The sequence below is a fragment of the Phyllostomus discolor genome, chromosome 4, assembly GCF_004126475.2.
Source record: "Phyllostomus discolor isolate MPI-MPIP mPhyDis1 chromosome 4, mPhyDis1.pri.v3, whole genome shotgun sequence".
In the NCBI taxonomy this organism is placed as follows: domain Eukaryota; kingdom Metazoa; phylum Chordata; class Mammalia; order Chiroptera; family Phyllostomidae; genus Phyllostomus; species Phyllostomus discolor.
In genome coordinates this window covers 11,844,669-11,861,993 of record NC_040906.2, presented here as the reverse complement: position 1 = coordinate 11,861,993, position 17,325 = coordinate 11,844,669, and the positions used below count along the sequence as shown (strand labels likewise).

Here is a 17,325-nt window from a genome sequence, read left to right as displayed (position 1 = left end):
AAGATCATTTGTGCTTTTTTTTTTAAAATATTTTATTTATTTATTTTTAGAGAGGGAAGGGAGAGAGAGAGAAAGAGAGAGAGAGAGAGAGGGAGAGGGAGAGAGAGAGAGAGAGAAACATCAATGTGCGGTTGCTGGGGGTCATGGCCTGCAACCCAGGAATGTACCCTGGCTGGGAATCGAACCTGGGACACTTTGGTTCCCAGCCCGCGCTCAATACACTGAGCTACACCAGCCAGGGTCTCATTTGTGCTTTTGAGGAATATCAGATGGTTGGTTACTAAGATAACTACCATTGTCCCGTGTGAGGATTTTCTACAACCACCACTGACATCTTTGTGACAAAGTCCCAAGCATCAGCAGCGGTGGTTGTGACCCCAGCCGGAGGGGACGTTTATTAAACCGTGCAAAGTCCTGGCCAGGCCTTCGGAGATGAAACAAGATGGCTCCCTCCACGCCTCTGCCTAAAAACCACCACGTGAGATGATAAATCACAGGTTCCTACTCTGTCCAAACAACCACGTGACACGCCAACAGCTTAACATGCATAATGTCCTTTTGCACCAATGGGAATATCTTAACACAGGGAAAGATTTCAGCCCCTAAAGATCTCTTCTTTTCCCGGCCAGAAGTGTATTATTATTAGGGAGTTTAGAAAAGTCTTAAGAGAAGCAGATGTTAAGTGTTATCACCCTCCCCCATCAGTCAATGTTCGGCAAGCATCTTTTGTTGTTTCTTTCAGAGTGGTTTTTAGAAGATCTCTTTTTGTTGTTTTGGGCCCAAACAATTTGAAGTGGTTTTAGCTCTTTAGTCACCTGCTGGCGATGCCTTGGGAACATGTTGTGATTGACGGATCTCAGTTTCTCTTACTCTGGTGATAGTGACGAGAGTAAAAAGGTCCTAAGGCAGGTTGAGTTCAGGGGCATGGCAGCCCCCACTGCCCGAGTTCGATGTGGTTCTCAATGGGATGGCACTGGAATTTATCAATTTTTATTTTGAAATAAAGCATAATTACGAATTTCAAAAACTGAATGAATAGACGTTTTCTTTTTTAAAAAATGAATATTCTAAGAATATGACTTTTTTCACTTTCCTGAACAAATGTAAAACAATTTGCAGGTGATATGGATTTTAATGTGATTTTAATTGGAGTTGCGTTAAAGCTCTGGGTTAACTTGGGGGTCACTGACATCCTTATGCTGTATCGACTGGTGCGTTCGAATGCGGTTGAGTCTTAAGTGTTGATTTGGCAACCTGGCCACACTTGGATTCATTCTACCAAATCGTCTCATTTCTTTGTGTTTGCTGTGAAAGCAGTGGGAAAACGTCACATTTGATTTCTTCCTTTTCAAGTCCTGTGCCTTTCATTCGTTTATTTTGTTTTCCGCCTTACCGCACAGACAAGGACCTGAGCAGCGCTGGGCAGAGTAGCAGTGGTGGAGGCAGATGTCCTTGCCCTTGACCTTGACCTTAAGGGGAACGGCACTGGGGTGTCACTGCAGAGCACGATGTTTGATGTAGCGTCCCCTCCCTTTTAGAGTTTGTTTGCCAAGGGACGTTCTCATGAACCAAGACTGAGCTGTACTGAATTCTTTTCCTGTGTCTAAGGAGAGGATCATATGTGGGGTGTTTTTTTTCTAAAATCTCCTTTAATCTTATAAAAGGATGAGTTAAAAGAGAATTTCTTTGTTGGACCAAGCTTTCATTATGACAGATACTTAGTCTCTGTCATGATGTAATCACATTTACTGCTTCTAGCAAATATAAAAATATTATCAAGTAGGCTCTTTGCACTAGCATATTTTAAAAGTGTCTTCCAACTCCCGCCTTCCCTGGCCTTTTGGCTTGGTGGGGGGGGTGTTGTTCCTAAGCACAGAAAAACACGGGACAACGTCATGGTACAGCTTATCTTCAAGTGTCCATACATACCAGTATCATAGAAGGTGCTGACCTATGTAAATACGCTTTAACACATAAACTAGTCAGTTAGTTCCTAGGGTTTAAACTAAATTAGTTTGTTTTGGATAAACATGAAACATGTTGAAAAAACAAGTAGATTCTTCTTGCACCGTGTGGTTCGGCTCATGTGTGAACTCTGAAGTGTCTAGCAGTTTATGAGTCTAATAAAATAGAGCAATGCCGGAGAGATTTGCCTCAGAGGGCCCTGGACTTCCTCCCCCGTCGGAGCAGGCACCGATTACAGTGCTGGGTTTTGGGAGGCTCTCCACTGCAAGCCCAGCAAGAATCGGCAGATCAGTCAGAGCGGGGCCTGCGCGAACAAGCCTGCAATCAGAGTGACTGCATATTGAATCAGAGTGTTGTGCTAAGGGACACCTCGGGAGGAACTGGCGCATTTGCAGCTCGTGACCTTTATAAAACACCCACAGTTAAAAGGCAAATGACATTTTGAGTAGTTTCTCCCCTAACAATTGTCACAATATCCAAAGTGAAAATATATCACCAGAATGGCGATTATCTTGTAAAGCAGAAGTACTATGTTTTGAAATAAAATTATACCTGGCTGTGCCCTGTGCATCATTAAAAAAAAAAAAAGCTTTTGGCTTATTTTATTATTGAAGCAAAGGCCTTACAAAGGGCCACCTGGAGAGAAGGTAGCAGGGATGGGCCTTCCTGTTGCTCCTCCCACCGCTGCTTCTCCCCAGTAGCCTCGGCAGATCAGAGTGCTGCCAGGGGCAGGTTTGGTCAAGTTTGTTTTCTGGTGTTTATTTCTGGAACCATTGGTTTGGGAGGTGTTGGCCAAGGTGGTTGGGTTGAGGGAGCCCTGCAGGGCCGCACTGCCCCTGCAGTAGGTCTGCGTGTGCCACGGACTGGACTTTGGAGGAGGCAGCAGAATGAATGGGCTAAGAGCGTGCTTTGCTCCTTACACTCCCAAACCACATCTCCTTGGGCCCAGCCCATAAGCCTTCTCGCCTTGGTTTCCTTATGTGTGATGTGGGGGAAATGATCACATGCACCTCCCAGAGTTCCGAAACGCACAGAAGGCCGTCGGGAGGTGTACTGAACACCTCCTGCTGGTGTCACGTGAGCCCTCGAACACTAACTTCTCTACTGTGTCTGGCGGCTCACTACCAGCAGAGCTCCTGCTCCCCCCACTGCTAAACCCCCGCTGCTGTGTTGATCCAACAGGCGTTTTCTAGAACGAGTTGCATCATGCAGTAGGGCATGGGTGGCAGGGGAGGAGGAGTGCTGGACCCTACAGGTGGTCTTTCTGTGCCACATCTGCATGGCTTCTACCCGAAAACTTGGGCTCATGGTATGGTTTACATGGCTGTGTATTAAATTTTACATTCCTTGGGTGCTTCCTTTTGGTAGTTTATGGCGTCCAGTCATTTGCCATCAAAATTCTTTCCCAAGGTCAAGTTCCTGGGAGCTTGCTGAGTTGTGGAAAGTGCCTTTCAGAGTGTTTCTTGCTCTGAGATAACACTGTTAATGTTCAGCCAGTGTCTAGGGGGGCTCCTAAGAACACGTCAGGCCCCGGATTGGACTCTGAGCACCCCGCAGTGGGAACGGCCGCTGCCCCAGGCCCTGGAAGAGCCCTCAGTCCACCAGGGGACACAGGGACACACGTGAACGTAATGTAGGTGCCAAGGAGACAAGCCCTCCAAGGTCATCAACGGTCAATGAAACGGAGCAAGATCTTCCTCAGTTTTCCTCGTTCCCCGTAAGAAAACTCTTAAGTGGACATTTTGAAAGAAGTTGCTCTTTAGCTTTCTTGGAGGGTTTGAAACGTACCACATATAGAATGAGTTCAGCTGACGTTCTCAGATTTTAAACAATAAATGTGGACATCATATGTGAAAAAATCCTTTTTTTATTACAGCATATGACATATAGATTTCATGCTTAAGACTAGAACATACGGGAGTTTAAAAACAGGAAAAGAAATTGTGTGCATGAGTCACAAGAGAAAGCTTTGAGTGTGTGGGTGTGGGAGTTCCTGTCGACCCCTGGCCCAACCCCCAGCCTGGCCCGGGACAGCGCTGACTCCTCAGTGACCAGGAGAAGGAGGACGTGCCCTGGTCTCCTTTTCCCTGGACTGCGTCAGAGTCGTGAGAATAAGGGGATCCCTATACAGCCCCACATGGGTAATGGCCATCTGTGCGGGGTGAAGACGGCAACTGAGGGTCACTGCTGAGACCAGCCGGGCCTGGGCGGTGGTCCTTCTTTAACCACAAAACCGAGGTCCCAAAGCAGGGCCCGGAGGTCCCAATGTTGGCCCCATACAAGCTTTTTTCACACACGGTTTTTCTAGGGAGCCCTTTCCAGATTTTCTGGCTTATGGGTTTTTTTTGTTGTTGTTCATTTATTTATTTTTAAGAACATGGGGCATGGAGCGGCATCGGCCTGCACGCTGCACACCACGGGAGGCGGGTTTCCAGGCACACTCACCTCCCTGGACCGGGGCAGGCTCCCTCGGAGTCCGCCAACCCGCCTGTCTCGCACCCGCAATGGCTTTGCTCATCTGTGTCCCTTCTTGCTGGACCTATGTAGGCATTTGAATTTGCTGCTCCTGGTCTAGAACCTTCCAGAGCAAAGGAGAACAATTAGGGTCCCCAGGGTAGAAACCCTCAGGACACCCCCAGAAATGGTTGGGGCAGCTTCTCATGGGTGCCGCCACAAACTCTCAGAGGGAAGGCCCAATTTGATATGTCTCAATGCAACCATTCAGAACATAACTCTGGTGGCCCAAAGTTTAGGGTAGAAGCCATTCTGAAGCAGCACAGAAAGTAAAGCCGCACTGCCTGATGCTGTGCTTTGAAAAGACTGAGCCACCGGGGCTTTCAGGAGGTATTATTGCTCTGGGCAGCGAGGAACCCTGGTGTCCAGGCCGAGGCTGCACACTAGAAGGAGGAGGGACCATCACATAACCACAGGGGGATCCAATGCTGATAGATCAGATTTGTGACCACACATGGTTCCACTTCAAGGAGAAAACTATAGGAAGTGGGAAGAACTGAGCTTAATTGCATTTTACATAGGCAGTTTTATCTAATTCTCCTAATGACAACACAGTCCTTCCCCCGATACGAATGAGCACTGCCGTGTGCGGAGCTGGCACTGGGGAGAGTGGGGAGTGAAGCACTATTGAGCTTACGGGCAAGCGAAGGTGGCAGGACAAGGACCATGATTAGAAGCAAGTGCAGAGAGGAAGCACGGCTGGGCAAGGGGATAACGGGTGAGGGGGATGGAGACATGCCTCCAACGCCACCAGGAAGGGGCTTCTGTCATCTCCACTTTACTGCTGGGGACACTGAGGCAGGACGTGGCCAGGTGATATCTGGTGGAAGCTGGCCTCTGAGCCGGGTCAGACTCTGCTGCACATACTTGGGAACAGTCATTCCACTGGGACTGGGGGGCACTTACTGTCTACATCTAAGGGGAGGCCCCGGGTCTCACCCAGGACTCTGTGCATGAGAAGAATTCAACATTGGTGACATCAAGCTTATCTGAATGTTTATGCCATAGAGGGTCCCTCTGTGCTGTGACAGGACCGCAGCACCTGATTTTTGCCATGACTTCTTGGTCTCTGCTGGCCAAGGGTGGGTGTTGAAACAAAGGGACCGTATTCCACATGGTGAGCTGCCCGGACTCACGGGCACCAGGTTTATGGGCAGAGTGGAGGGGTGGCTGAGGGGCCACAGGCTCTGGGCTCCGGGAGCTTGCATTTGAACACTTCTACACCAATGCATGAACTTGGACAAGTCAGCTCTGGGTGGCTCAGTTTCCTTACCTGCAAAGCAAGAAAAATCCTGGTTCCTACCTCAGCACCTTGCTGTACATTGCATCTGAGATGATAATGCAGGTCATGGAAGCACTGTGTAAATGCTCACTCTGGGTATTATTTCTCCTGCTGGCTTTTAGAGAACCTTCTCGTCATTGGATGCTATGCTCACATGGCAGGGGTAGCCTCAGAACAACATTTTGTTTTCCATGCAGAAACTCCCATTTACACGTTTCTGAACTGGGAACAGCCCGGTGGCATGGCGAGGGACCGCGCTCCCCTGATGGCAGACTTCCGAAGCACAGCAGGCTCAACATTTTCTCTTCCTATTCGACATGCTTTTGCAGACGGCACAATATGGAACTGGTCAGACTCCTAATTATGACAGTGGTCCGGAGCCAGAATCCAATCATCCAGTTGACAAAGAACTTGGTACAGAGGACGGTGACCAGCTGTTCCCCATCTCCAGCGAGCAGAGAGTCAGAGGAAATGGGTTTAAGCTGCGTGAAGGATTTGGGTTATTTATGGTAGGATTTCCTGACAGGGAAGGCTGCTGAGCATGGGGACTGGATTAGAGACAGCGGTTGTAGAGTTTCCGTCCCTGGGGATTTTGCAAATGTGGTCCTGCGTGAGCGCCGCCTTCCCACTGCACTTTCCGTCTTGTCTCTCCCCTCTTCTGCCCGGATGGGGCCGTGGGCAGACGAACCTTCTCTGGGAGGTAGCAAGGAGGAGAAGGGAAGTGGGCTCCCCATTAACCCAGGCAGCCTTCTGGCATATCGATGGCCGGCCTTGACACTCTGGGAGAGGACCCAGCAACCGCGGCCTGGTTTAGGTACCGCCCTCAGACTGAGAAGCTGTCCTGGGCCAGGGAGAAGCAGCTCTGGTCAGGTTGGGGGCTCCAACGGCTGTGGAGAACACCTCCCTTGTCCTGAGGAAGGCAGCCCTTCTGAGAGTGAGCCGGTTCTCGCCACAAGACCTGCTGAACGCACGCTGTCGCCAGACTTCGAGTCTCAAAAGAGGGTTTGGAATCCGGGAGTCTGAAAATCCTGGCAACTAATTTTGAAGAAACTGGTTACTTGCGGACCAAAGTGAGTGTGTCACTGTGGGTCTTAACTAACATCATGTTACCTGTCAGTTATATGTCGATAAAAAATAAAGGAGAAGCTCTGTAGTCATGGGTTGAACCCTAAGAAATCACCATTCTAGCCCTGGCAACGTAGCTCAGCTGGGTGGGACATCATCCCCATACGCCAAGGCTGTGGGTTCGATCTCTCGTCAGGGCAACCAATGAGCGCATAACTAAGTGGGACAACAAATTGATCTCTCTCTCTCTCTCTCTGAAAATCAATAAATTCAAAATTTTAAATAAATCACTGTTTCATATATCAAAATGACCAAATATTGTCAGTGTCACGAACTTTAACCTAAAAGTAATCTTTCACACACTTAAGAAAAATAATGATATAAAATATCAATGTTGGTTTCTCCTGTGGTGTCGACCATGTCTGCCTCCTCTAAGACTGAGCGAGAACTCCTTGATTGCTCCGCAGTCCTGTGTCATCTCTTAGCACCACACGCCTGGCAGGTGCAGGTGACACTGGCCATCTGGTTAGCCTCCAGGCAGCAGAGAGAGCCTGCCCTTCCCAGGACTGAAGGCTTTGAGATCATGGAAGCTCTCCTAATAGGAATACATCATTTGTGGGAACGTCTCAAAGAGATCACCCTTCTCTTGTTTCTCTTTTCACCTTCCCCATAGTCATCACCTGCCATTTTCTACCTATATCATTATTTGGAAATGAACTGGGCATAGCTGAGGACAGAACAATTGTCATCGTGGGCAGGCAGGCAGGCAGGTCCCCGCTCCCAAACAGGCAGATTTCAGTTTCAGCCAGGGTCCATGATGATTCAGTGGAAATCTAGTTGCTTAGCTGATGGTGCCATTCTTTTGAACACAGGTGTGCTGGGGAAGACGTGGCCAGCAGACCCCTCCCAGGAACCAGGAGGGGGGTTCCGCCTCTGGTGCCAGGTCTCTCCTGCCGCACCCCCTGACTCCTGGGGTGGGGAGGGCAGTGCCAGCCTTGCTCATGCTAGAAGAGAAAGACAGAAGAAGGACCTTACTTTCCTCTCTGGCCTTCCTCGTGTGTCCCAGAATTCAAACTCTAGTGCAGATGTTTCTCCGGGCAGTCCTGACAGCTCTCCAGATAAATAGGGTGGCAAGTTTTTTTCCCTTTCCCCTTTCCTTCCCTTCCCTTCCCTTCCCTTCCCTTCCCTTCCCTTCCCTTCCCTTCCCTTCCCTTCCCTTCCCTTCCCTTCCCTTCCCTTCCCTTCCCTTCCCTTCCCTTCCCTTCCCTTCCCTTTCCTTTCCTTCTTTCTTTCTTTTTCTTTTTTTTTGAGGTTTATTTTATATTTATTTATGAAGATCAACTCCTTTGTGTATTTCTTTCCTAACGTTTCATTTGTGTATTTGACTAAATGCATTCTTGTTCTCTTAATCAACTGGAATTTCAACTCCCTCCCGTTTCTTCACTTCAATAAGAAGTAGCAAATGAATAAAAACCAGGCTAAATAGAAGGGGGGAGGGAAGCTGCAGTCAGAGACTCCACAGAACAAAACTCCCCACTAAAACAACTTCCCAGAACTCATTTTCAGGGTACCTGTGAAATCAACCACCTGGGGAATGTTTTGAAGGAAAAGATGTGCCCTATTAAATGATTAGTGTATTTTTCTATGGATGACCTAAAAAAAAATAATGATAATCTCTTCCTCACCCCATTGATGGTGACTACTCTGAAAGTCATATTAATATTTAGAAAACACCTGTGACCATGCATGGCGCTATCCAGCCACCTCTTTATTTAGGTCAGTAAGTGCATAGAAACTTATTCGGATGGGCCCCAAAAGCCTGAGCGCTCTGCATGATCTGTGCCTGGCCTACAAATCGTGGAACAGACCTCCGAGGGGCTGGGGCACTGAGCACTGGCTGTCCCAGGAGTCACAGCCGCCTCCGCACACAGCTGCCCCTCCTCTTATCTCAGGGGCAGAACGCAGTGCCTGCTGCTTCCCCATGGACCGCAGCCTCTCAGCTCTGTGCCTCTGGCTTGACACAGATGGCATTGCAAGGGTACTAAAAGTAAACGAAAAGAAATATCCCATTCTTTTAACTAAATGAGAGGAAGGGAGGGAAGGAAAAGAATAATGAGGCGGGGACGTACATTTAAAAGCACCTTCTTACGTTCACCGAGCACAGCGGCAGGAACATATTATGAAAGGCATTGCTTCTCGGTCGTTGCTTGGTGCCCGCTGGGGTGGAGCAACCACCTTTATCATCACCATCATCGTCATCAACAACTCACAGTCACTCGGCACGGCCCTAAATGCCTCACGTGCATGGCCACACTTGTTTTTCACAACTCGGTGAGATAGATATCTTAGTTTCTGTAGCTGGGGAAACAGGCGCAAGGCCCAGCCCCACGGCTGGTGGGAGGCAGAGCAGGGCTTGAAACCCAAGTCTTCACGGCGGGCTGCCCTGCTGCTTCTGCGGAGGGCGCCCAAGGCCGTTTCGGTTATTCCCAAAGAGCGCCGTGCCTTTAGTGATCACTTTCTCTAACACTTAGCACCCGTGTTCCCCTGCGCTGAGGAAGTCCCTTGGGAACCTCCAGAAGATAGACTTCTGTTTCCTTGGTGTCTCATTTGCCAATGCAAATCAGGAAGATTTGTCTCTAACCTGCCAAGAATCTCCAGAGGAAGAGAGAAGAAGCTGGTGGTTTCTGCTGTTCTCAGAGACAAGGGGGAGCACACACCCCAGGCACCCCAGGGCACGTGCTGTTCATTGCCCACATCAGTGTTCGCCCCCTTCCTCTTGGGGGCAGTGTCTGCAGAGAAGATGCTAAGGCGGAAACCTGCCGCAGGAGAACTGGGGATGGGGAGGAGGGAGTCCAGGGCTGATTTGTTAGTTGTGGCTCTATGTTACGATAAGCTTTGAAAGTGGCCTCTCGTGGGCGGTCCTCTCAGCCTTCGAGCTCTCGGGAGCCCCTGGAGGGTGGAAGGTGATCGTTCCGTTTGCTATTAGATATGATCTGGTCGTTCCTGACTTACATTTGCATAAGGTCATTCTGGCCGTTCTGTGGTACTTGCCAGGGGGGATTCATGAACTTATTTCTGGATATGTGACCAATTAGGTTTTATTTTCTAAATGGAGGTATTCACATACCACTGAATTTACCCTTTTAAATATATATAATTTGGTGGGGTTTGGTATATTACAAAGCTGTGTAACCGTGAAGCTGTGTAGGTAGTACATCCCTATATACTTCTAGGGCTTAAGAACAAATGGCTGTAAGTTGCAAAAGTGATGATACCCACTACCCACTACGGAGAGAGTGAAAGAAGGCTCACTGAGACTATAGAGAAAACACGAAAATTCTCCCAGATCAGCACATCCAATGGGACTGCCGGGCAGGATGGACACATTCTGTGTCCGCTCTGTCCGAACTGGAAGCCATTAGTCACGTGGGCCCGTCGAGCACGTGAAATGTGCCTGACTGGTACAACTGAGTAACTGGTTTGCTTTTTTTTTATCTAGTTAAATTTGAACAGCCACATCTGTCTACCATATTGGGCAGGGCAGCTGTATGGCAACTTACCAATTCGTTCTTATCTGAGATCATTATCCCCCACCTCCCCAGTTTCCAGAATGATTGAAATGTTGAAGCACATGCTATACAAATTGTTATATTTAAACTTAATCCTCAGCACAAAGCAAAAGCCATGGCATTCCCACAAGGAACCCAGATGACGGGGTTGGGCGGGGGGAAGGCGTGAGGACTGGGGAGCCTATTCTGGAAATCTGTCCGAGCGGGAGTCCGCTTGGTTGGCACCAGGCACGGGTGACGTCTGTTCGCTCACAGGAGGGCAAAGGAAAGTTGTGAACTTGGCCTCTGCCTCACGGCTCACAGGGAATGAAAATCATTCCCAAAGCAGAGTATTTTCAGAGGATGCAAAAGGAAGGTTGCTTCTCCTGCTCCAATTGAGAGTTGCATGTGATGACAGGAAGTTGCCCTTTCTAAGATTCTGACACCAAACTGTTAGTTAGGAAGAAACCGGGAGCCATGAACGATTCTTTAAGCTCTCAGGATTCAACTCATTAAGTCCCACCCCCCTGCACCGACCCCCTCAAAGTTCCATATAAGGTGTTTGTTATTATTTTCAAAAAGTGTCCAGTGGCTTTCATTTTTTTCTTGAGGATTTGCTTTTCCATTCTCCTTTAGAAGAATAGCCCAAGAGGAACGTTCAACTTTATTAACGTATAGTATGCAGCCCCTTTATTCATTATTTTTTACCTCCTAGTTTTCCTGTTTTTATAAAAACTACCATGTTTGCATGTATGAGGTATATAAAGGCAGACATTTAAAATGCTTCTTATCGCCCTGGCCAAGTAGCTCAATTGGTTGGAGCGTCATTCCAATAAGCCAAGGTTGTGGGTTCAATTCCCAGTCAGGGCACATACAAGAAGCAACCAATGATTGCATAAGTAATTGGAACAACAAATCGATCTCTGTCTCTCAAAAAAATAAAATAAAATGCTTCTTATCTTAAAACTTTCTGTACTGTTTGGGAGCAAAAATAAATTCTTGGTATTTATTATGTATGAAGCTATGAGAAGACAAGATGACCTTTAGTAAATAATTAATAATTACCTATAAAATATAACACACAAGAGAGAAGACCAAAAATATTCACTTAGCTCTTGACAAACTTAGAAGAAAAAATAACTGACCTCTAAAACTGCAGGGTTTTTAGGCAAGTGCACAGATGGAGACAGAGATTCTATAGGTCCAAGTGTTTAAAAGTTATTTATTAAACTAACAAAGCACTAGTGTAGTGCACTTTGACCTCCTGCCTTGACAGATATCTTTATGTGACCTGGAAAGTTAGGGTCAAATTTAGAATCTTCAGACTCCCCAGAGTTCCAGCTGGAAGGTAGCAGAGTCAGGGGACCAGTCTGTCACCTGTCTGGGACCACACAATGACCCCCACCCCACCCAGTGCCTGGGACAGCCCTGGGATCTGGGGACAGCACCCTGCTGCATCACCCACACTAGGGAGGGCAGACCCGGGGCAAAGACCTGTGTGGGGCCCAGGTTTAGGCTGGGGCACTTGGACAGGGAATGCGGGGGTTCCACATGCAGTGCCTAGAGAATGCTCTAGAAGACTGGGCATCCTCCCTTGCTCTGTGTGGAAGGACACAGCTGGAGGAGGTCAGAATGGTGTGCCTAAATGACCGAGTCAGGACACAGACCCGGACGGCCCATGGGCAGCACCGAGTCGTATGTGGCTGAAGACCAGGGGCCAGCTCAGTGTTTCTGTGCTGACACCCCGCTCCCTCACACGCCCCTCGAACCATGCCAATCAGGGACGAGAGAGCAGGCTCTCCCGTTGTCACCCTTCAAGGCCTGGCTCTGCTGGTGGCCTCTTGTGCTGTCAGGAGTCAGAAGTTACTAGTTTGGTGTTTCCAAGGCTCCTGAGTGTTTTTGTTTATATTTTTCAGCTTTATTGAGCTATAATTCATGTACCATGCAGTTTGCCTATTTCATTGTTTTTTAGTGTGCTCACAGAGTTGTGCGATCATCAGCACAATCCATTTCAGAGCACTTTCATCACCCCAAAAGAAACCCATAGCCATTAACAGTCCCTCCCTCTCCCCCGCCTCAACCCCTCCTCCCCTCTCTGTCCCTGGGTTTGCCGTCCTCACTGAGTGCTTTCTCTTCTCCTCAAGCGGTTTCCCCTCACTTGTGCACCCAGACCCAGAGAGAGCAGTAACATCTCACACATTCACACGTTACATTCGTTTCCTCAATAGATGCGGATTCATGCTTCTCACACTTGCATGTGCCTGCCACCCCCACCCCTCGGAATCCGGCTCAAATTCCCAGTGACTCCGCACGTCTGGGCTGGGGCCTGAGATTCCGAATTTCTACAAGTAATGCCCTCTCTGAGGATACAGGTGACACTAAAGCCATTGTTTTAACCAGAGCAGCCTTCATGGCAGACAGTGTGTCAAGGAGTTGAGATTTCAACTGGCTTAGTGTGGCAGGTTCCCGTCACAGCGGGGAATGTAGGATGGGCAGGAAGTGTGTGTGCATTGGTGTGCTTGTGCATTTATGTGCATGCATGAGAGATGGGGGTGGGGGGGTTATGTACATGGGCATCTGCCTGTCATTCTGGAATTAGGCCTGTGAGGACCCCAAACATTCATTTCATTTTTTCCAGTCTCCACATCCAGGCTTTCCCGACTCCTTATCACCCTCGCAAGTGGACAGTTGCCTCGGGTTGTTGAGCTTCGTCTGGTTCCCTTCCTTATCCAGGCCCCAAACCCACATTTCTCTGGCCATCTCTGACACACCAGGAGGGTCATTGGTTCTGGTCACACAGCGCTTCCTGGAAACTGTGTTCTAGGAAAAGAAATGAGGACCACAGTTCCCACACTGGGGCGTTTTCAGTGCGTTCCGCATCCTCAGGCATGGGCGCTGTGGCCCCCGTGTAGGGAGGAAGCCTCTGAGGTGTGGGGCCCCGGCGGCAGGGCTCAGCTGAAACCCAGAGCTGAGGGTCTGCTGCGGGCGGGTCCCCGCACACAGCCTGCGGCATTCAGTCGCCGTCTGTGGGTGGACTCCCTTTCTCTGGGTTTCATCAAACTGTTTATGTTCCTGTGGTTTCTTGCTAAATGACTGTATCATCAGATCCCACATGGCAAAGGCCAGGCCAAAAAGAGAAAGCACGCTTCCTTCCTCTTCCTTGTGGCCCCTGGAGACTCTCAGAGTGCCCAGCTTCCATTTCAGACACTGGGGGGCTCCGACCGGCCTGCCTGCCCATGGCCCAGGCGGCTGTGTGTGAAACCCCCGGGGAGCACAGCACAGGAGAAGGGGTCCTGGCCGTGTTGCAGCCTGTCTTCTTGCACACGTCCGAATCTGAAAAAGATGGGGTATCACTGAGAAGGGACAAGAATGTGAGCACGTGGGTGGCCATTAGACCACCCTGCTGATCGGGTCACTCGCTGCTCCAGTGCTCTCAGTGGCTCCCCATTGCCCATGGGTGAATCCCAGCCTCCTCATGACTGACCCTCCTTCAGGACTCTCTCTGGTCTGGTCTCGTTTCCAGCCTCGCTGCCTGCGATTCATAGATACGTCTGCTATAGCCATGGCCGTGCACCGTCCCAGGAGCACTGTGCCTTGCTGCTTCCATCCTTCTCCTCATGCTGTTCCCTTCAGCTTAGTGTCTCCCTCCCTTCCTCTTTCTGTCACGGTTCCAGTCATCCTTCCGGGGCAGTGTACCTGCCCCCTCCAGGGTGTCTTTGTTTTTTTTAAAAAAATTACCTTTTTCTCATCCTTTGTATTCCACCAAAACTGGACACTTCTGGCATTTTCTTATTTATACTGTTTAAAAAGCATGGCAGATAGAACTACCATTTATTGAGTGCATACTGTGTGTCTGCTGTAGTAGGATGTAATTTATATAAGTGACTTCACTGCATCTTTCTAACGTCTCTGCTGGGGACCTGGCGTTATATCCGCTGCACAGGTGAGGGCCCAACCACTGCACAAGAGAGGACATACCTACTGTAGAGGTGAGGATGTCCTACTGCACAGGGGAGGACATACCTACCGTGGAGGTAAGGATGTCCTACAGCAGAGGGGAGGATGTACCTCACCTCACAGGTGAGGATAAACTCGTAGCTTAGATAAGGACAGACCCGCTGCACAAGTGAGAATACACCCATTGGACAGGCGAGGAAGTTCAAATTTCCCCAGAGCTGCACGAGTAGATCGGTCATTGGACCCAAGGCGGGCAGACACTCACACCCTCTTAGCTCCATGTAGACCCATGCGTCTTGGCTAGAGGTAGCTGGGAACGAGGGCTCTGGCTCACGTACCAACCCCAGGACTTCCAAAGCCGTGAAGACCTGGTTTCACCGTTTTAAAGGTGGATTTGGGGCCCTCCCTCTGCTGCAGCGCAGTGACTGTCCTTCCCGTTCCCCGGTCATTCTTCATCTCTTCAGCCCTGTGCTCTGAGCTGGGATGCTCGGGCAGATGCAGAGTGTCTCCCTGAAGCTTGTGCAAGATCTGGTAAAAAGACGAGCAAACAGCAATAAGGCCGAACAGGTGGTCACGGGGGATGTCGTCGGTGTGGATGTTTATTTGGTCAGGCTAAGGAGGGAGTGAGGCAGTGAGAGAGTCTGGGGAGGGTGCCCCCAGGAGCCCCCAGCAGGGTGCATTTGCTGCCCTGGGCTGGGCTGGGCTGGGCTGGGCTGGGATCTGCCTTGGAAGGGGCAAGCAAGCTGGTGGAGCCTAGTGCAGAAGGAACAGAAGCTCGACAGCCCAGCTTGGCCAAAGTCATGATCTAAAGTAATATTTAGGGACCTAGGGACATACACTACATCATACTTAAACATGTAGGACGTAGTAGAATCTCAATTCTGCTAAAATACAGGCCACACATGCTCTCACTTACGCACCAGGAAGAGACCAGTGAGGCTATTCCCAGGGGTCGAGCCTCAGGGGTGGGATCATGGGGAATTTTTGCTTTGTTTTTACATAGTTTTGAACTCCCACGTGTTCTCAAGTAAAATGTGTTAATCAGGGGGGAAAACATATTAATCAGATAATCAGAAAAACAAGTAACATAAAAAGCCCACGTGTTTAACTCAGAAAATCAAAAGCGCCAGAAAGAACAACAATCCCCAACCCAACGCTGGCGGGCACAAAGGAACCCGAGTGCGCCAGCACAGTCTGGGTGGGGAGCACCATTGTTCCGATCCAGCCCGGCTTTCTTCTGGATGTCCTTCCTGTGTGCTCACGGCTTCAAAGCTTTCCCTAAGTTTGTTTTTGTGACCAGCGACCTCCAGCTTCGCCAGAGCTAGCCTTCCAGAGGGAACTATAGCTTGGAAACCTGGCGGAGGGGGATGGCACTTGCCCAAGGTTTAGGAGGAGTGAGGAGGGAGAGAGACCCTCTCAGCAAAAGGTCCTCCCCCTCCCATAAGTCCCAGCCATCCCTGCTCTGCTCTGATGGCCACCTGGGGGTGGGGGGTGAGGGAGGGTGCCTATCAAGAAAGGAAATCATTCCCAAGTATTCTCTTTCTCATCTCGGGTTACAGGAGCGCTCGAGGGGTGGAGAGCTAGATTTCCGAAGTGGGGATGGGTAGCAGGAAGGTACTTTTCTGCTTCATCTTTGTTCTCCACGTACACACACAACTGCCAACGTGGTAGCCTCAGACGAGAGGAGCTACAGGCTGAAACAACCCCTGCCCGTTGTGCCCGGATAATCCAGAAAGATGGGGGCAGGAAAGCCTTTGGGTGAAATCTTCTTGCCTTCAGTGGCAAACTAGCCAGACTTGAGTTTTCTTTTTGCCTCATTTCAACGTTTGTTTTTACATCTCTGTATGTAAAAATCACCAAGGAGAAAACCTTATATGTGTCCAAATAGCTTTCTTACATTTCAGTGGTGCCTTTTAAAAAAGTTTAGACATTTGTTTTGTTGTTGAGCTATAATCAACCTATAACATCCTACTAGTTTCAGGTACACAACATAATGATCCGATATTTGCATATTTGCATAGATTGCAAAACGATGAGAAGAAGCCTTGTTAACTTCTGTCACCCTATGGGGTTATAGAATTTTTCGGCTTGTGGTGAGAATTTTGATGCTTTCCTCTCAGCAACTTTCAAATAGGCAAAACAGCATTATTAACAGTGGTCAGCATGCTGTACATTACAGCCCCAGGACTGACTTAGTTTGTAACTACAAATCTGTACCTTTTGGCCTTCTTCACCCCCCTATTGGTGGTGCCTTTTAAACCTTTAGAAAAGTTTTTTGGTTTTCTTTTGAAGGGATTTAGGAACGCATGAATTCACGCTGCCAGGGTAGGGCAGAACCAAACCAAGCCTCCCAAATTCTGAATTCCGAGTGTGCCCATCGGAGCAGGGGCAGAACTCCTGGATTTAAAACTAACGAACTCGCGTTTAAAAGGCTCCTTCTTGAACATCCTCCAGCTCTTCCAGACGTCACGTTGATAAGTTAATATAAACGAATCAGAAACATCTGCCGCAAAAAAAATCCCCCCCGAACACACGAGGGCTTAACAATGAAGTGGAAGAGCGTTTGGCGCAATGTGTTTCAGGTTTTAAGGGATCCAAATGTTTTGAAAAAGAGTTAAGTTCTTAAGACATTTCGGGAATTTAAAGGGCAGCTGGTCCTCCCACCCCCTGTCCAAAGGGCAATAGTCATCTTTGCTCTTCGTGTTGATCCCGCTGCTCGTGGCGACCGTGGAGGAAGTCCTCCTAGCCGAGGCTCATGTCCGCAGTTTCTGCAAACCCATGTCCCACCCCGCCCCTCACGTTCCCAGACTCGCTTCCTAAGGGACTGTGTGTTTCTGGCAGAGCTCCCCGAGTCATGGTAAGGCAGTGTTTTCTCCCCTTGAATGACCGGTTTCTAGATACAAGTGGAGCATCGTTGCCACCATGGGTCACTGTTGCAATTCCGAGAATTTCACCATTTATAGCACCGGCTACCCCTTTCTGATGGTGCCCGAT

General features: G+C 49.1%; 1 protein-coding gene across 2 annotated transcripts in view; it reads left to right on the top strand.

Moving 5' to 3' along the window:
- The window catches only part of SGPP2 (sphingosine-1-phosphate phosphatase 2), a 103,751-nt gene that overhangs the window by 14,273 nt on the left and 72,153 nt on the right, over positions 1-17,325 (top strand). The window contains exon 1 of one of the 2 annotated variants that reach the window (XM_028510636.2): positions 5,959-6,222. The exons of the other annotated variant lie outside the window; for it this stretch is intronic. Within the exon in view, the coding sequence (XP_028366437.1) occupies positions 6,079-6,222 (144 nt within the window). The 5' untranslated portion in view covers positions 5,959-6,078. Of the gene's footprint in view, positions 1-5,958; positions 6,223-17,325 lie in introns of those variants that run through there. 2 annotated transcript variants of the gene reach the window in all.